General features: G+C 45.0%; 1 protein-coding gene across 1 annotated transcript in view; it reads right to left on the bottom strand.

The window, feature by feature from the left end:
- Nucleotides 1-21,422, bottom strand: part of GABRA2 (gamma-aminobutyric acid type A receptor subunit alpha2) — a 647,485-nt gene that overhangs the window by 293,445 nt on the left and 332,618 nt on the right. Inside the window, exon 5 of the mRNA XM_085642160.1 lies at nt 4,666-4,886. Within this exon, the coding sequence (XP_085498286.1) occupies nt 4,666-4,886 (221 nt within the window). The remainder of the gene's footprint in view (nt 1-4,665; nt 4,887-21,422) is intronic.

Genomic DNA, 21,422 nt, shown 5'->3' with positions numbered 1-21,422 from the left:
GTCATTGGGCACCAAAGCTCGAATATGGTGGCCCATCATGGACAAGGTGAATGCTGTCAAAGAGCACAAGAGGACAATGGACGAGGTCAAGAGGCGAAGGAATGACATCAAAAGAAAGACCAGGGAGAAACTCGCAGCCAACCAGAAGGCAGCAATGCAGACTGGAGGTGGGGGCCCAGCACCACAGCTCGTGCTGGATGACATGGAGGAGCTGGTGTCAACAGTCATCAGTGTGGATACTGTGTCCGGAGTCGGGGGACCGGACACTGCTCGACAGGACACAACACAACCGCAACAGGGTGAGTGACCACCAGGTACTGGGGGGACGGGTGGAGATGGCAACGATGGCACACATGCACAATCAAACAGAGCACACTGCACACCCTCAATGACTCTGGGTCATCGCCCAAATCTATAGACTGTCACAATGTACAATGCCATGCTGCCTGAATGTCAACATGTACCATGCGGCTACATACATGTGGACACATTGCAATACACCATCTTCCCTTCACATTGCAGGGCCACCATCAACACCCCCGGCAGAGCAGTCCCAGCCACCCTTCACTGATGATGAGGAGAACCCCAGCATCAATGCACAAGCCCTCCTAGACATCATTAACATCATACGCGGCTCACCTTCAGGATCAGGGCTGACCAGCTGCATCGAGGAGACCCCACCCACCACCCAAACCACCCATCAGGAGGCGCCCATGGCCCCAGCAGTCTCCCAAGACCCCCAGGAACAACACACGGCCTTACAACGCCGTGTGCTGGAGGCCCAGAGGGAGACGGGTGAGCAGGTGTGGGTGGGGTTCGACCTTATGGCCACCAAACTGGACACCATCCATGGGTGTCTAGGCCCACTCCATGGTCTCCAACGAGCCCTGACTGACATCGGTGGAGTCCTGACGTGGAGAGAAGAACACCTGTCCATTCAGAGGGGCACCAGCGATACCAACCGTGAGCTGGCACACATGCGGAGGCTCATGGAGGACATGGTGCGGATGGAGGCAGAAAGGATGGCAGCCACCGCTGTACATCAGCTAAATGTAGCTGGGATCTACCATGCCCTGCATATCATCATCATGACATTGCTGCCACAAGGCATGGCGCATATGAATGCTGCTGCCCCCACACCATCCACATCTCTGCCCCCTTGTGTGCCATTGCCTCACAGTGTGGCAGACGTATCCACTCCAGCAACTGATGTGTCAGTGACACACAGTGCCTCAGCTGTGACTGCAACACCCACAGGCAGGGCAGAGCACATATCCGGGGATGAGGACATGGATGGGTTTGTGATCAGGAGGCACTAGCATTCATTTCTACCACCTGGCCTGTTTCTGCTTGGTGCCGCACATGGCCTCATAACCTTCCACTGAACCCGATACACTCCAATGCACTCACCTTGGACAGCGACATGGACTGCCATATCCTGTTTGATGACCAATGACACGGCGACCAGACTGCAGACTGTACCCTTCTTCTTCCGCAGTACTTGTCATCCCCGGATGGACTCTGACTGGCCCTCCAAGGGCCCATATTGTGTAGTGTGCTCGGCATTGCCCTGTACCGCTCCAGCTGCAGAACTGCACTGGATGTGCAATAAACATCCAGTGACACACTGCTGTTTCATGTCTTTCATCATTCATGTATGAATGTGTGAATGACTGTAGGGACAGTGACTTTCCATTGCGTCAATGATGCTCATCCTGTGGGATTCCAGTCAGAGGGTGCTACATTGCATATTGTGTACCAGATCCCGTGAACAGTCCAACAGGGACACACGCATCAGTCACTTTCATGTCCGGACATGGACTGAACCACGCCCAGAACCCACGAGTCATTGTTGCAAGCCCTGCACTGGTCCGGCGTACGGCAGGCCAGACCACTCGGCTTACGCTCCGAGGGGGGGGCCTTCATTGCTACCCGTCACAGGCGTACTCGCTGGTGGTGTGCAGGTCACTGGTCTAGTTGTCAGCATGTCACAGCCACTCCCTGAGGGCAGATTTACATGCACACCACACTCATCCGGGACAGGCGTCACAGGCCATGTGACTCCACCAACATAAGGGGCCGACGACGTCACATTCCCCTCTGCCGGTGGTGACTGGATGACGGACGCTCCACAGTTCTCAATCATAAAGGGCCCATGAGTTGTTGTGAACAGGGTTAGTGGCACCCGAAGCAATGCGGCTGGCACAGGGGCGGCACTCTCTCTCTCCCTCTCTTCTTCTCTCTCTCTCTCTTCTTCTCTCTCTCTCTCTCTCTCTCTCTCTCTCTCTCCCCCTCTCTTCTTCTCTCTCTCTCTCTCCCTCTCTTCCTATCTCTCTCCTTCGCTCTCTCTCTGTCCTTTGATGTGTGCAGGACACACCTTCTCATCATGATTTTTGTCTCGCAGGCTGTGACCTACGGATTGTCCCGAGGGGAGCCGCCATGTGTCTTCGTTTCATTTCAGTGTTCATTTTAATAAAGTTTCATTTGTTGCTTTGAAAGTGAATGTGTGAGCCCCATTTTTGTGACGACACATGCATGTCACCTGTTGTGATTGTTCGACATCAAGCAGATTATTTTGTACATGTTTAGGTATAGCTGATGTGCCATGTCTTTTTGTCGGGGGGGTGCCGGGAAGGGGGTGTCCTGGGAGTGGTGGCGGCGGGTGTTGGTGCCCTTTCGGCCCTCCAGGCTGCATGTTCAGTTGCCCGGGTGCATCTGTTGTTCTTCAGGTGTGGCTCTGGGCTGGGATCCCTTTTGTGGTGCAGGCTGTGGTCCGACTTTCCACCAGGTCAGAGCAGGTGTTATTTTCCTGCTGCTAACGCACCTTATTGTCTGTTTTGTGTTCTTATCGTAGTTCTGGCATGTCGTTGTGAATGTTGTGGAGTGGTGTCGTGGCTTTTGGCACGGGAACGCCTACTCTGCATCTCATTAGCGATAGTTGCGGGGGTCATCTGTGGCGATGTTTTTTGTGGCTGCTATCGCGGGTAAACTGCTGCTGTGGGCTGTTAACACCAGCTTGTGATTGGGGCGATAAGTTTATCGCAACTTTGGCTGCGATAATGTGCCGTTAACTCGGCAATAGATCCTTGTGAACATCCCCTTAGTTTTAAATTCGAGCCACCCAAATGTTTGTGGTATTATCATTTTGTCATATTGATTGATGAATTGGGTACTGAAGTTTGAGGCCTTTGTGGCCCACTGAAGAGTTCTGTAAACACCAGTCTCCACATTCGAAATAAGTTTTTACTTGCAGAGTTTATTGCTTTCAGCTGTTGTGCTAGTTTATCTGAGGCAGAAACCAACATTAAACCATTGTCTAAACTGCCAAGCGGCCCCATGTATTTTGTATCTTTATGGTCTAGATTTGAAGCCAACAGCTCTTTGTATTATGGCACATTTAGGGTTCTATTTACTCCTGAATGCAAAAGACAAAAAATTGGTTCACTAGACAGCCATTCCTTTCGAATGGTGAAGCCCACCAGGAATAAGGTCCCTGTATGATTTTTTATAAGTCGGTCATGCTAACTTTAGCAACCTAACAAAGACTCTGCCACATATTTAAATGTGTGTCCCTTAAAATTCCATTGAGCATTTACCTTTTCCAAATGTGATGAATTATGTTCACCCCTGTCAACTTTCAAACTTCTGAGGAGCAGGTTGCATACAGATCTCCCCAGCAGGGACACTGACTTATAGGGACAACTTACAGCGAGGCCTAGCCCACCCTCTTTTCTGGATATCATTCGCAGATGCACGTTAGTCATTTTCTTCCTTCAATTTACTGCCTGTTCTGCCTTTTCCCATAACTCTCCCTGTCCTCCCTCCTCCATCATCTTCCCTTTTTTCCTACAGCTTTTCCCCTATATTTTGGAAGATGATTTTTTTCAAACCCACCACAGAACCTCAGTGAATGCCCTTGATTTACTTGCACTGAATGCTGGGATGCTTCATTTAGAATGTGATTCTGTCAGATTAAAGCAGTATGAAGATTTGCAAAGCCCGAGAATTCAACTAAATTACCCATGCTAAAAACTGCTCACAGCATTTTAAATAGTTTCGCCAGACATAATCAGCACGCTTGGCTGACAACTAAAAACAAGCATTGGCATAGCCAATAGGTCTCGCCTTTGGGACCTTATAAGTGTTTAGCCATGCAACATTTGCATAACTAAATACTTATAAGGTTCCAAAAGCTAGACCTATTGGCTATGCCAAGCGGCCGTGAAAGTGAAAGTGATCGCGATCAAACATCAAAGCGGCCGCGAAAGTGAAAGTAATCGCAGTAAAGCGCACATGCACTGTAGCTCTAGGCTGGCCTGGTAGCACTTTTTGGAGCCCTCTCAATAAGTCTCGCCAGACCAGCGCATGCGCTGGGTCAGGCGAGACCTAATGATAGCCTGGTGTCTGGCAAACTTAAATATACATGCACAAAAGCTTGATTTCCCTGGAGCCTGCCCACTACACAGTGTTATTGACACAGACAACTATTATAACATGTTATTAATTTTTCTCTTTGAATTGCAGTTTGTTACATTACTATGCTCATCAAATGTAGAGCAACTCTCGCATTGTAAATTTGATTACAAAAGACTTCAAACCCAGAAAACAGTGAGTTACAGTAAACACAATTTTCATTTCGATAAATGTTAAAGCTCAAAGATATACCTCATTGTGTACAGTAAAGTTCCATCATCCTGGATTCGCAACAGTTTGTTTGGCATCGTCATGTTGTGGGCCACTGACTTTTTCCCATTATGAAAGAATGTGTCTGGAGTCCAGATTTTACTTGCCATTAAATTGTTTAGTCGTAGAATGTTCATCGGACCTTTGTATCTTAACCTCTCATCCTCCCATTTCTGGCGGAAGAAAACATCGATTGTGTATTCCTAAGAGATAAATGCAAACATTTTACTAATTACAATTTATATGAAATCAAGCTTTGACTGCAAATAGAAAAAATACATCCAACTTTTGGAGCTGACAATCACAAATCTTATATAACTTGTTATTTCAGTGTAACTGGAACCAATGCTACAAATGTAAACTTTAAGAAGAATCTGGCACAGGGAATTGAGGTTTGTGTTACATTTCCTCCCTAGGTGTAGAGCAAAATACCGAATAATCCACATCTGTTCATGGTGTATTATTTCATTAACAAATAAAATGGATTATTGAATTCAATTGCTTGAGTTACGAGTGGAAATGTAATTTCAAATTGAATCTTAGGGAGTCTAATTTTTGCCATAGGGGTCTTTGGATATCTGACTATGCTGAATTAGCACAATATACCGAGGGGATATCAACTGAAACCAGGAGACTCTATTAGAACAAACAACTATTTTCAAGATGCAGTTAGCATCAGCTTTAGTGTTCTTCATAACAGTTTAGTTGATGTCCAAATCTAAACCGCCAGCAACTGCATCCAGAAGTAATACATTTCTTATATATAAGTGTTTATGTGACTATAAACACACATGTATAAGTTGTCCTTTGAAAAAAAGGGATATTTCAGCATCCTTTTGAAATCCAACTGACGCAGTGGGCTGTGAAAGCCTCGGAACTTCGATGCCTGTTATGTAGTGGTATATTAGATTATATGTTTTGATATGCTATGTTATGGTTCTGAGACATAAACAAAAGAACAGTTTGCAATTACTTATCATAATATGCTCTTTCATAAATCCAAGATGATTTCAGCCTCCTCCTGAAGAGGAGCTGGTCAACTTTGTATCTTAATTAAAAAGGGGGGTTGATTAAGCCTGTACTGAACATACTGTCTCTCCTAACCTCTTTCTCACAAATCTATGAACAATTACTAAGAACAGCTTAGCAAACAGTAGAACGCTCAACAGTTGATGCAAGGTAAATTCTTTGCAAATAAATTGGGTTATCTTGTTTTACAGCGCTTTGTGACTGAAACAGGTGTGATTAAACAGAAAGGTATGTCTGGGGCAATATTCTCCTAGAACTACAAATAAATCAGTGACTGCACTGATCATTTAATGATGAGTAGTCCGAATCAGAACAATCTTTATTTGGTCAAAAAAACACAAAGGAATACTTAATATAAAACATCTTCACTGTACATCATAATATTTGATCCTCTTAAAATGAGCATCATACATTAAGCAGTATAGGGTCATCATCACAATACATCCTAATGCCAAGATCTTGTTGAAATAGCATGTCCACACAAACGCTTAGTCATATAAAGAGTGGTATATAAAATACCCATTTCAATTTAAATAGTTGTGAAATGTCCTTGGACCCAGATTGACCCAACCATAATCAGGTTATAAAGTCCATTGTGTGAAAATGACTAAGGGAGTAATGAGAAAACTCATCTTTTCCTAATTGTTACCATGCCACAAGACATATCTAGTGCAAATAGGGCCCCACCCGCACTTGTTCCAGATAACCGCCATCAGGCATTAGGCCATCAGGCATTAGGCTGGTATTAAGTACATTGCAAGCACAGTGCACAGCCCATCTCGACTACCAGCTCCAGCAACAGGCACCAGATCAACAGAGCTCACCGAGGAAAAGGGGGAAGCAAGATTGCGTTACAGAACTCCCAGGACTTTTAGGACTAGGAGCTCTTCAGTTTCTGGGAGATTGACCTCTTGCTGCCTCCCCAGGTTTATGCACAAGGTAATTGGGAGCCGCTTTTTAGCAGTACTAGTACTATGGTTGCTGTATATGAGGCTGCGAGAAGGCAGTGCTTCAATGTGGCCATAGAAAGTCAACCCTACGAGTTCCATAAACAAGAGTTAAGAGCCCGTATAAGACACGTAACATTGGGCTGCTGATTGTATTATAGACGCTAATATTATTGCTTATTTCTATCAATGAAAGAATTACAGGATAGCAGGATAATTACTTTGGAAATAAAAGAGGTATGTGCTCAGGCAAAGAAAGACCACCTTTTACCCCCATAAGAATGAAAAAGAAACTTCAAGCTTCAATAACATCGAAAAGGTTAAAAAGCAAAAATTACAGGGGTAAACCAACCTCTAAATTGCCAATTACTTGTATGTTTGAAAAATCAACAAAAAATCTTCATCAATTTATAGAGCTATGTTAACTATACAGACTGACACGGAACTCCAATCAAACCAGAAAGTAAGATGCAAGTTACTTGTCAGTGACAAGATTTACAAATCTTGGCCACCTCTGGCTACAAGTGGACAGAGGAAAACGAAGGCTTTTAAGGGGGGCATATTACAGATTATGAGATGTTAACATTGGTTCCAACAACACACATGGCACAAGAACATCTCGACTTACTGGAAAGACCTATAAGTAAATCTCAGAAAATATTGATATCAGGTGCACCACTCCCTCTGGATTATACAGTAGAAATAAAAAAGTACAAATGCAATGGTTTTAATGCCCTCCTCCCCTCAAATAACTAAAAAAAATCAGAAAAGTCATAAAAATAGCCTTCAGTATTAGGGGATCACGAATCCAAGTATAATGTAATAGGTGGAACTATGAACCCTCCAAGTGTATCAGAGACAAGGCCAGAGATGGAGAACAGTCTACTGTCCTGTCAGAACTTTAAGGTGATGAAAGAGCATCAAGTACAAAAGGGTGAACCCAAAATAAAACTTAACAAACTGCAACTTTGGAGTACTCCATGTGATAAGATCAATGGCAGTAACAGGAACCGTTTCATTGAGTCAAATATGAAATATGAAGATCAATTGAACTTTTCAATCAACTCCAAAGATCCATCACAATGTAATTTGGAAGGCCCTGAAATAAAAAATGTATCAATATCTGTAAAACAAGATCTAGGAGCCATATGAGATATTTTCTATAGAACTTCCCATCTTACATTTGAAGCACTAACGTATCAATCTAATGAAATGTAGGTACAAATAGATCTTCTTAATGTCATGGCAAACTCTGTGGCGGGTATAGTCCAGAAATTGGCAACACTGAACCATCTGATACTGCAAGCAAAAAAACACAAGCTGCAGCGTCATATTCAGACTGCATGTGTACCCCAATAATTATTAAATTGGCCCATTAATACCGGATGTTATGGGCACCATACTGGAAGACCTAAAACTGAACCTACAAATTGTAGAGAAGGAAAAAAAATGGGGAAAGCAAAAGTAGAGGACATAGAAACGACCAAAATACTAAAATCACATATTCATTCAGAGCAATTAAAATAATTGAACTTACAGGATGGAAAACAGGAAATGCAAATCCTAATAAGGGAAAAATGCCAAGATCAGCCAGAAAAGGAGATATCTAGCACTAATAAAAAATATATATAGTTCCACCTAAAGAAGAAAACACAGTACATGAAGGAGATAAACATTCAAATTCTCCATCTCTTACTCTAAGAAAAAACAGAAAAGAAAATTACAAAAAGCAAGAAATAAGATCATAAATAACCCAATAAACACTGGACCCCAAATACAATCGATAGGACTGACGGAGAATAGCATAATCATCCCTAAGCACAATAAAAAAATAACTGGGAATCAGACGAGCAAAATAAAAGATAAAACTACAAATACAAATCAAACCAGCAAAATGTAAAAACATATTCCACTGTTTTACAAAGATCATAGAAATAAAATACAGACTGACCAATGCAATGAAAATAGTAAACTACATGAATTACAAATATGTGAACCACTGAAAATACCACAAAGTGGAAGACAATCCTTTGGACTTAAACCAGACATAGTTGGGGTGAACATGATGGGATTGCAGAAAGAAGACTCTTTGTGTGAAGACCGCAGACCATCATAGGAGAGGGTTGTCCATGTGAACCATGAATCACTGATAAAGCTGGATACACAAAAAAGATCGCATGACCGTGAAAAAACAAAGGAGGATCAGAATGATGATAGAGATGGATACTCCATGGAAAAACCAATTCTTACAATACAAAGAAAAATTACCGCTCAACAAAGTCCAAGGCAGTCCCATAATAGGATAAAAACATGTGCGCATCTGGAACCGACTGGTTTGACAGAAACAACAAACAAACAAATAAGTACATCACAGAAAGAACACACAAATATTGCAATCGATTGAAGAAGGAAAATAATTAATAAACATACTATCAAGTCTGGATCTCCGGCAGACCCGCTGAAACCGGCCCAACTCAAGACCCTGGCACCGGTTTGCCGTACCCCGGTACTGTCCTTGATCAACCTGTCTCTCTCTTCTGGAGTGGTTCCCGTTAGATGGAAGCAGGCAGTAGTCACGCCAATTCTGAAGAAGGCAACCCTTAACCCCCTTAAACCTGAAAGCTACCGCCCTATCTCCCTTCTCCCTTGGGCCACGAAAATAGCGGAGGCCCATGTGAATGCCACTCTTACAGACCATCTTGGTAGGCTTAACATTCTCAACCCTACCCAGAACGGGTTCCGTGCGGGTCACAGCACGGAGACGGCCCTTCTCTCGATGGTCGAGCATCTGCGTTCCGTGCTGGATTCCGGTCGGACGGCGGCACTACTGTTATTAGATCTTAGTGCCGCCTTCGACACGGTCTCGCACGGGATTCTGATTCGGCGTCTTGAGGTGGTGGGCGTTTCTGGCTCCGCCTTGCAATGGTTTCGTTCCTTCCTTACGGATAGGTCATTCCAGGTGGCGATCCCGCCCGGTAAGTCGTCATCCTACCCGCTAGACCAGGGAGTCCCACAGGGGTCTTCACTGAGTCCCACCCTTTTCAATCTGTATGTGAGACCGTTGGCTGCGGTCGTCAAGCGGTGGGGCTTGACCATGGTATCTTACGCAGATGACACGCAGCTGGCGGTCACACTGAGTGGGGACTCAGACCTGGAGGCTCCCAGGTTCTGTGATGGTCTGCGGGAAGTGGCTAACTGGATGAATTCCAACTGTCTCCAGTTAAACACCAAGAAGATGGAGATTATGGTGGTTGGTAAACAGGTGGCTTTGTGGGATGACAAATGGTGGCCTTCGGAGTTGGGTGTGACTCCCCTCCCAGCGGCAGAGATAAAAAACTTGGGGGTGTGTATTGATCCTTCTCTGAGTTTCATCTGTCATACCAAGAAGGTGGCGGCTTCTTGCTATGGCATCATCAGAGGACTTCAACCCATCCTCAAATTCTTTGATGCACCCACAAGACAGCTGGTGGTCCAAGCATCAGTGCTGTCCAGGCTGGACTATGCCAGCTCCCTACTGGCGGGGATAAACCAGTCAGAATTTCTGCGGCTCCAGCGGGTTCAAAACGCTGCGGCCCGACTGGTGACAGGTCTGCCTAGGCGATGCTCGGTGTCCAATACTCTGCGCTCTCTCCACTGGCTCCCTGTGCAGCAGAGGATTAGATTTAAGGTTCTCTGCTTTGCATTTAAAATCCTAAAGGGTACTCCCCCACAAATCTTGGAGAAATTGCTGATCCCCTATGTCCCCTCTCGCACTCTTAGATCGCTAGGCCAGAACTTAGCAGTGGTCCCGCGTTTTAAGTTGAGCAGAATTGGTGGCTGCTCCTTTCGAGTCCTGGCAGCGAGTTGGTGGAAGTCTCTTCCTCCACAAATCCGGGCCATCGATGAGCTCCTTCAGTTTAGACGGGCTATCAAGACCTTTTTATTTGTTTAGCTTATCTGTTGTGTCTCGTCTCCTTTTGTCCGCTTTTAGTGCTGTGTTGTGTTCACCTTCTCAAAGCGCCAGGACGCCCCTTTGCTGGGGCAGCTGTGCGCGGTACAAATAAAAATAACATAACATAACATAACATAACATAACATACTGATGGTAAAATACATCTTATTTTTAAAACCAAATATCAGTCAAGAGGTAGGCAAGACACTCCGAATTGGGGAAATATCCTAAGACTTTTTAAAGCAAATCCATCTCTAGAAAAAACTACAAGTGGAAATATAGAAGCTATCGAATTTATCCTGAATAAAGAAGACAACCAAGAAATGACATTAATAACATTGAATTCTGCCTGTTTACTAGAACTAATCATCAATGAACTGGAAACCTTCTGAAAATGGGGAATAAAAATCAGTATTCCCCCATAACTGGTATATCCCAGCCAATTCAATCTGCAAGAGAGAACAGAATATCAAAATAAAAAAGATTATCAAGTATTCTCAATATTAAGAAAGCCTATAGGCATTACTGACAACCTATTAACAATACCAACGAGCGAAACTAAAGAAGGAATGTCGATGAAATTAAATCAGGGATGGATCATAGCGGCCTTCATGGGGTAGAACAACCTTGACAGAGTATACTGAAATGCATTAAGGAGGAAGTATTTAAGCAAAGAGAAACAATAATACTATGTTCTAGGAACATAAAAGGGGTATACAATAAAATACAAAATGCTTATTCATCTTCAATCCCAAGCAATTTTCAGATTATATTCCTCCAAGAAACCTGGGCAACACACACAGTAATGTTGGAAGGTTTTAATGGTTACTTTTAACCGGCAATTAGACAAAGCAAATATGGGCGCTCTAGTGGGGGGTCTAGCAATATTCATAGCAATAAATTTAAAATTGGAGCACAAACAAATCATGTTAAATGATAACAATATTTTAATAGTAAAATCTCAGTATATGGAAAAAAAATCAAAATCATTGCTACTTATAAATGTATATATATACATCTGGATTTAAAAACTAGGAAGTTTACGGACAATTATCCCACTAGTATTGTATTACAGTAAATGATGGGGGTCCCATACACTGAATATATTATTTTGATCTTTAATCTCAATTTGTAATGGCCTTACACTAGAGATGATGCAATACTACAGCAGGACCATCTATGGGGTATAACTCAACAATCACAACCCTTGGTACAAAGTTTCCATAGGTGGCACAGTTGGAATAAATCTTTTGAAAGACAGAGAATCATCGGGTTTAAGAATTTTAAATGGGAGGGTCCCACAAGATACACCTCCAGCATGGAAATACCACTCACATGGTCATAAATCAATAACTGATTACACAATTGCTTTTTTGAATTTATTCCAGACGATTGTATCCTTTCATATTAACAAAACAAATGGCAGTGATCATGGTCAACATATACTGGTCTTGGAGTTCCTATATAGAGGATGTAAAAAATGTGTTACAGTAAATGATGGGGAACCCATACACTGAATATATAATTTTGGGCAACTTTAATCTCAATTTGTTATGGCCTTACACTAGAGATGATGCAATACTACAACAGGGCCATCTATGGGGTATAACTCAACAATCACTACCCTTGGTACAAAGTTCCATAGGTGGCACAGTTGGAATAAATCTTTTGAAAGACAGAGAATCATTGGGTTTAAGAATTTTAAATGGGAGGTTCCCACAAGATACACCGCCAGCATGGACATACCACTCACATGGTCATAAATCAATAATTGATTACACAGTTGCTTTTTTGAATTTATTCCAGACAATTGTATCCTTTCATGTTCCCAAAACAAATGGCAGTGATCATGGTCAACATTTACTGGTCTTGCAGTTTTTATATAGAGGATATAAAAAATGTATTACTTTAACTGGAGAAACAAAAACAGTTACTTTTAGGAGACTGTATTGGAAAGAAGAGTTCAAAGTATCTACCAGCATATTGGCACTCAAATTGGTTAAGGAAAGTGTTGAAGAATTTTCTCTAACTGTAATAGAAAGTTGGGCACTTTTCATAAAAAAATGTATTGCCACCAACGCACCAAGACCCTATGACAAACATCAACCTAGAAATCAAGCTGAAGCGGGAGATAAAATCAAGCTATCATACGTAACTCGTACTCTAAAAAGAATCCGAAACAGGTTACTAAGACAGATAGAAAAATGTCCAGATAATACAGCTACACATTCTAAAATACAGAGTATTAACTATGAGTTAAGAAGGCTAGTTTGGGAAGAAAAAACAGAGGCAAAACAAGCACTCTGGGCTAAAACATTGCACACAAGTAAAAAGAACAACTCAACAATTTCTGGAAACTGACATACAGGCTACCAAGAGCTAGCCAAATGCCTGTACTGTCTACATTAACTGAAGTTGTCTGGATAGGATTCTTAACAATGCACCTTAATAGTAACCTGGTAATTTCACAAAATGATAACTCATTTAATGGTATAGGAATGAAAAAATGAATTTGGGAAACAAACTAGCTATAACTGAAGATTAAGTATGTAAACGTATTTGTAAACAAAAACGATGGCGCTCTTTGGGCAGAAAATCTTATGAAAGTATTTAAAAATGCAGTTGTGTCATTATCAATACCAGAAGCATGGACGGGCTTGTAAATATCACCTATATACCAGAAAGGAGAATGGTCCCTCCCTGGTAAGTATCAATTAATTACTTTGTAAGATACAGATAGCAATGTTTTTGCAGGAGTCCTATTATCTAGACTATCTACATGGGCTACTGAAAAACAGAAATTCCGCTTAATCAAACAAGTTTTATTTTAAGGCCTGGGAACTGTGACAAATATGTTAGTAATATCAGTATTAATAGACAAATATTTACTAAAGAAACAACCAATATATTTATGTTTAGCCGATTTTACATTGGCCTTTGATTGAGTGCACAGGCAGCTACTTTGGAAAAAGCTGAAGAAGCAAACAATACCAACTTCCTTTTTAAAATAGATTCAATTACTATATTCAAATACTTGGGTTAGAGTACGACTAGGTGACGGCTTATGTGTCTCAGAAAAATAATTAAAAGCAAGGATGTGCACTTGCCCTTGCCTTTTTAACTTGTTCTTGTCAGATTTATTGTAAGACATGGATGAGGTAAATGCTTATCCACCGAAATTAGCTGGTATTCATATATCAAACTTATAATATGCAGACGATGTTATCCTATCAAATCAAACAAAGGTAGGGTTACAACATCTGATTAATAGGATATCAAGTTACTCCCTAGCAAATGGTATGGTTATAAATGAGACTAAGACAAAAATAATGGAAGTGAGCAAAAACATTGGGGCATATTCTCAACGATCTATCGCCGAGTTAACGGCAATTTACCGCAGCCAAAGTCACAATGAATTTATCGCCCCATTCACAAGCTGGTGCTAACAGCCCATATCACCAGTTTACCTGCAATAGCAGTCGCAAAAAACATCGCTACAGATGACGCCGGCACCTAATGCTAATGATATGCAAAGTAGGCGTTCCCGCACAAAAATCTGCGACAACACCACTCCACAACATTCTCAACGATTAGCCAGATCAGCAATAAGATCACAAAACATGCAATGAGGCACGTTAGCAGCAGCATTTTAACACCTGCTCTGACCTCGTGCAAATTTGGATGATGACCTGCACCAGAAAAGGGAGCCCAGCCCATAGCCACACCTGAAGAACAACAGATGCCATGGAGCCACTGATCATGTAGCTCGGAGCCCCAACAGGGCCACAACACCCACAGCCACCACCCCCAGGACCGCCACCCCCCCCCGGACCACCAGAGAGGCAGCGCAGACAAAGACAGCGGACCTTCAGGAAACACACCAGACCTAACACCAGACAATGTCATTGTCCACTACAGGCTCAACAGGACAACAACCCTCCACATCCTGACAATAATTGCCCAAAGGATGATGGTACCAACACAGCGGACAACCAACATCCCACCTCAGACAAAGCTGCTGGCTGTGCTGCACCTTTGGCCCCTGGTACCTCCCAACCAACAACCGCCAGAGTCAGAGGAGTCTCACGGCCAGCCCCATCCAAGTCCCTCACACCTGTCCTGGATGCCATCATCAGCTTGGTACCCCAGCACCCATACATCCCCCGCAATGTGCAGGAACAGCTGGAGACCAAGCAAGGACTACACGCCATAGCTAGATTCACGCACGTGTTGGGGGCAATCAACAGCACACATGTCCTATTTGTGCCCCCTGCTGACACTGCACACAATTACCGCAACAGAAAGCACACGCATTCCATCAATATGCAGGCAATAGTGGACCACCGGGGACTCTTCACCAATGTCGTCGGCAAATACCCAGGCAGTGTGCATGATTCCTTCATCTTTCGACAGTCCATCATCAACCAGCACTTCCAGGATGGCACCCAAAGGAATGCACTGCTCGTTGGTAACTACCAAATGAACACACCACACACCTCAACTCCACAATCATACAACTCACAACTCTGGCAATGCACAGGTTACAAAATCACATACCACATGCCAAACAACATGCCCACCCACCAGACACGACAATACAACTTACTGTGGCAACATGGGCTAGCCATGTACATGAGCCTTCAACGGCATGGCACCTCAGCCACACAATGGCAAAATTGTGGGGAGAGGTGGGAACCAGGCTTGTGCGAAGGAGGCAAGTGACCCATGAATGAGAATGTACACAATGCCAAGTGTGGCGGAGATTTGCTGGATAGACTGCAGTATGCGTGTGCAGAGTGGGCTGGCCTGGTGTATGCCAAGCCAGCGTAGGGGTGTGAATAAAAACAAGTAGCCCTGGGCGTGGTTCTCTTCCGGAATGGCCAATGTGTCTGCCAGGGCGGCGTCTTCCACCCCGCCATGAGGCCGTCGCCGTGAGCGGTGTTGCCTGCGATCCTGTGTGCCTGCTGCACCCCAGGCTGCTGGTCTCCGACCCCGTCTTGGATGCACCTGCGCATCCAGGCCTCACTGCTCACCTGCCTACACCGGCATGTGTCAGAGAGGGCCCACCACGTGCCGGCGCAAGCTCCAAGCCTGAGGCCCGCGACCTTGGCAGCATCCTCAGTCCATCACGGCCTCCGCAACAAAGGCCCGCTGTACTCCATTCTCATTGACGTACTCTACCGCAGCTTCCGGCCTAAACTACGGTCAAGTAGGTCACACATTTGGAACTGAGTCTTGATTATACAATGGCTGAATACACATATCATTGCAGAGTTTAAGTCACTATACTCCCTTTGATGTGGTGACACCAAGTCTGTGCATAGCATCCCAACCGCACGTGTCTGTGGGCCCTTGATGACTACGCTTTCGGCCTACACAGCGGTCAAGTTGGTCACACATGTGGAACAGAGTCTTGATTTGTGTATGGCAGAGTTCATATCATTGCACGCAAGGAGAGGAGTAAGAGAAAGACGCGTTTGGGTCTGGAGGAAAAGAATGGATCATCGTTACGGAGGTGATCGAACACTGCCAACAGCTGCTCTGGTGTCACTAACTCTGTGCTTCGCGAACCAACGACATGTAGCTGTGGGCACCTGCTGACCACTGCCTCGGGCCTACACTGCGGTCCAGTAGGTCACAAATTGAGAACTCAGTCTTGATTTATTTATCGCAGACTGCATACCCTTTCAGCTCCGGTGCCACTAAGTCTGTTCCCCGACATCCATGGACACTTTCTGGTTGAACTTTGGTAGCGACTGAGTCTATGGACTGGGGTTGTCTTCATCATCATGTCGGTGATACTGACTTTGTGGCAGAAATGAGGCTGTAACATTCCACTCCGGCTTCTGCCCTCTGTATCATGACCTGGATGACACCTTCCACTGTCCCCCGTAACACTCCGCGACATTCACCTACTACATCGACGAGGACCCGCTCAGCTCTCGTGGCCCTATCTCACTGCACCGTAAGTCACCGTCCAGTGGCGGTGTGCCTGTGCCAGCAGTGGTGCATCCGGGGCCATTGACTCTGTGCAGCTCAAGACATGGACCCTGTCTGACTGACTATTGAATGGCCTATGAGTCGATGGCCTGGGGGACATCAAAGCCATGTGTCTGTGGCCCTGTGCCAACCACTGCCTCCGGCCTCAACTGTGGTCCACCATGACTCACACATCAAATCAAGTCCTGACCTGCCCCGACGTTGCATCACCGCAGAATGCACAAGCCACCACCGCCAGGACCAACTCCAAACAACAGGTGCCAGAGTTGGAGGTGTCTTACTGCCATACTATCAGTTTTGCTCACACCTGTTGTGGGTGCCGTCATCAGCTTGATACCCTGCTCAGCTCTTCAGGTGCCACTAACTCAGTGCATCACCACTCATGGACCATTCTGGTTGCATATTTGGTGCACACTGTACTTTATCTGGCTACCACCATGAGGTGTCACAGTTGTTTCTGTTATGCTGGTGTTTTCTGTTTCTGATTTAATTGTGATCACTGTTCAAGTTGTTGCCAGCACTAACGACTCCATGAGGGCTGGCTTACACTCACCCCACACACATCCAGCACAGGCATCACTGTAAATGTGACCCTGGCAATAAAGGTGTCAAGCGCACGTGCCCGTAGCCAGTTCCACGAACTGTGTGAGTTTGCCCATGTGTTCATGCTGTATGCATTATGGCCCCGTGCCCTACAACATTACATTGTGCCGTGTACAGCAGAGAGAGCCATGTTACCGCAGGCAGCGGGTGAGACCTTTCACATGTAGATTTGTCATACCCCACTCAATACGTAAAAGGAGTGAACTGGGCCGGCCTCCACCAGTCAAGCCTGGGGGTGTGGATGATTATCCCATGGCTCTGGGTGTGGTTCAGTACTGGAAATGTGCAAAGGCATGTGTCTCTGTCGCAGTGTGGGTCTCCATTGGGAAGTGTAGGTGGTCCCTGATGGGACTTTGACACCCACGTATGTGATCTAGCTCGGCTTCCATGATGTAGAACCCCACCCACACCAGTTCAGCCACACCCTTCTGGCAGTCTGACACCTGGCCCTGGAATGCGATGTGTGCTTCGGTGGGCTGCTGGGAGCCAGCCGTGGTGGTGGGTGTGTCCAGCTGTGTGGTCTGTGCTGGGGGTGGGGTATATCCTGGATGCAGCTGGGCTGCCCTGCTCCTGGAGGTCGATTGCCTGGGATGTCCGTGAACTGTTGTAGGGCGTCGGTGTCGAAAGTGTGGAGGTCCTCTTCAGCATCACTGTAGAGTTGTCTGGTCTGCTCTGCTGGAGGTGTTGTTTGTCCCTCTGCAATGTGAAGGGGAGATGCGTGTTGACATTGTGTTGGCATGTATGTTGACGCATTGTGCAAGTTTACATACAGACTGCATGACAATGTCCATTGTGACTGTTTGGGAGGCGCGGACTATTTGATGCGGGACAGTGGACATTTGGACTACATGATATAGGTGAGGTTGTACACATACATTTTCATCTCACAATTTCCTGCTATGTCAGATGTTATTGGCCATTTTCTACGTACAACCGGACCCAGTTGTGTCCTCTGTTCTGCAGTGTAAGTGTTGCACTGTGTACCACATTGTCTTCCATGTGGATGTGCTGTCATTGCTATGTGTGTGTGCTGCATTGTGGGAGACTCGCCCCTGCAGCTGTGATTTTGCTACCCCTTATCCTTGGGATGCGGGGTTCCTTTGACTTTTGTGCTTTTAAGGTGCTGTGATGTTGGCGACTTGGGTCATTTGTGCTCTTGGACGGTTTTTGTACTCTTGTGCATTGTTTGTTTGCAGATGTATTGTTGACGTCAGTGGTTGATTGTGCATGTGGATGTGTCAGAGTGTAACCTGCTCCTTTACGGATGTGGTCCACACTTAGCCACCTCATTCTCGGGGCGTTCACAGTGTCATGGTGATTGTACTCCAGCCGGGCTGCTCGTCATTTAGTGTCACTTGCATTGTCAGTGTGGCTCACAGATATGCATCTTTGCTGTGTTTCGTATGGGTGCATGTGTGTGTTGTGGAATTGGTGATGTGTGGGGTGGGACCCCATTGGGCACATGGTGGATGGGGGCCTACTTGATGTTTGTATGTGTGCTGCAGTGTACCACGGGGATCAGGGACATGACCCAGGGTCATTTTGAGTGTGCGGTGTGCTACACGTCGTTGTGCATGTGTGCCGTTGTGCCCATCAACCTCCATCCCCCAGTCCCTATTCGTAACTCACCCTTTTGGTGTGGTGTCAGGTCATGTCGAGCAGTGTCCGGACTCCCGACTCCTTGCACCGTCTCCACCCTGATGATTGTGGCCTCTATTCGCTCCAGCTCCTCCTGTAGAGCAGGACTCCCACCTCCATTCACCGTTGCTGCCTTCCTGTTGGCAGTGGGTTTCTGCTTGGTTTGGCTTTTCACATCATGCCAGCGCATCTTGGACTCCTCGACACTCCGACTGCATTTACGATGGAATGCCATTTTTCCGTATGTGTTGCCAATGACACGGTGGAGGTGACGGACAGTTGTTGTTGGTGTTCTGTCACCTCCATGACGGTGATCCGGTTGTCATGCGGACTGCACGGCATCTTCCTCTTCCTCTTCTCCTTGGCCTTCCCCTACCCCAAGTTTCCTTGCTGGTGGTCTGTGGGGCTTGTGGGGTTCATGTTGACCTGGGCACTCGGTCCGGGTGCATCCGTGTTGCTACGCAGTTTATTTTGTTTTTGCTGTGTTTTTCTTGTTCTGCTCTTATGGTGCTTTTATCGCTGATTTTTGTATCGCGATTGACCTCTTTGCAACTTTTTTCGCATTTGTGTTTCGCATTTTTGCAGCGTCGCGTTGATTTTAACGCAGTCATTTGACGCGTTAATGTGGGACTATCGCATGGTGCCGCCGGGTTGAGAATAATACGTTAACACAGCGTTGTTTTCTAGTGATAGACTGCGATGTGAAGAGTTGTGTTAAGCTAATTTTGCAGTAGTTATCACACGTTCTTGAGAATATGCCCCATAGTGACAAAGTTTAAGCAAAAATGGTATCGTCAAGGCTCTCAATTAAGTACATATCAATATTTGGGAGTACTTTTTGACGACAAATGATCATTTCACCCACATAAGGTTGATATGCAAAGGAGAATTAACACCTTGTTGACAGCATTTCTAACTTTGCAAAAGTTCTTAGGGGGACCTAGTTATCTCCTGCTCCTAAAAGTGGTATCTGCAAAATTATTACCAAATCTGACATACGGTAGTGAAGCACTGTGCAGCAAGGGCGCTTTTACCATTAATAATGCAGTGACAATAAACTTCAAATCACTTTACCATCTTCCACAGAATGCATCATCTCTCAAAATTAGATCAAATTAGTACTATCGAATCAGATAATTGCTAGGAGGCCAATTAATAAAAGTGCAGAAAAAAATTACAATAGATAACTCTAACCAATTGGGCAAATTGCTATGGGAGGATATACAAACAAACCGGAAAACTAAATCTTGGAAGTATGTACAAGTTGCCCTAGATGAATCATCAGCACATGCGATTTGGGATATGTCTATAAACATGGAATCTTTAAAAAAACTATGAATAAAATAACAAAATAACTATTGTTGCATAAAGATAAAGAATCCCTTGCAAAAAGAACACATGCTTGGGCACTAATGAATGAGTACAAATCTGTGAAGGCACAGTCATATTTAGGAACACCTTGATCCTTAAAGCAGAAAAAATCTTTTTAAAAGCACGATTTGGCCTTTTTCCAGGATCATGTCATGCAATGCCATGGCTGCGTACAACAGAACTCTGCAGATTATGTAATACAGTAGACAAGAACATTATCCATTTGCTTTGCATATGTTCAAAATTGAAGGAAAAAAGAAGAACGACACTCAAGTGGCATCTTAGTATTCGTGGAATATGGACTTGCAGACAGCAGCCAAGGGTACTTCATCCCCCAACTAGCAGTGCACAAGGAGGTGTGGTTGCAGAGTGGTAAAGAAAGGGGGTGGGCCACGAATACCTCTCAGCAATCCTACAGTGTGGGACTTACTGAAGACAACTGGAGGAGTGATTGGCCCACCTGGATGTCCTAGGAGGTCAATAACTCCTCCTGTTACCTCCAGTAGGTCCCACACAGCTCGATTGCTTATAGGTCTCTTGAGGCCATTCCCTCTTTCTCCACCACTCTACAAATGCAGCCGCCTGGCGCACTGCTGGCTGCGTGATGAAGTACACTTGGCTTCAGAAGATTCTTGGGGGCCAACTACCCCTCCTGTTACCTCCACTATGTCCCACACTGCTGGATTGCTAAGCAGTTGTTAGAGGCCATAAACCCTTTCTCCACCACTCTTCAAACACACCTCCTGGCTTACTATTGGTCTGGGGAAGATGTTCACTTTAGTCCTGAGGCCCTCAGGAGGCAAGGGGACATCATCCCCCCACCAGCAGTGTGCCAAGAGACATGTTTGCATAGTGGTGGAGTAAGGGTGTGTGGCCTCTGACCACCACTCAGCAATCCCACTGTGTGGGACTGACTGGAGGTAGCAGGAGGTGTTGTTGGCCTCTAAGGACTCTCAGCAATGAAGGGGACTTAATTCCCCAGCCAGCAGCACACCAGAAGACGTGTTTGCAGAGTGGTGGAGAAAGGGGGCATGGCTTCTATAGACCTCTAGGCAATCGTGCTGTGTGGGACTTACTGGAGGTAAGAGGAGGAGATGTTGGCCGCCAAGGATGTCCTTGCGGGCCAATTACCCCTCTTGTTACCTTAAAAAAGTACCACACTGCAGGATTGCTGAGAGATCTTCCTGGCCCCCCCTTTCTTTACCACTCAGCAAACACGC

This window comes from Triturus cristatus, chromosome 2_2, assembly GCF_964204655.1.
Source record: "Triturus cristatus chromosome 2_2, aTriCri1.1, whole genome shotgun sequence".
NCBI lineage: Eukaryota > Metazoa > Chordata > Amphibia > Caudata > Salamandridae > Triturus > Triturus cristatus.
This window is presented reverse-complemented; position numbering and strand designations above follow the sequence as displayed.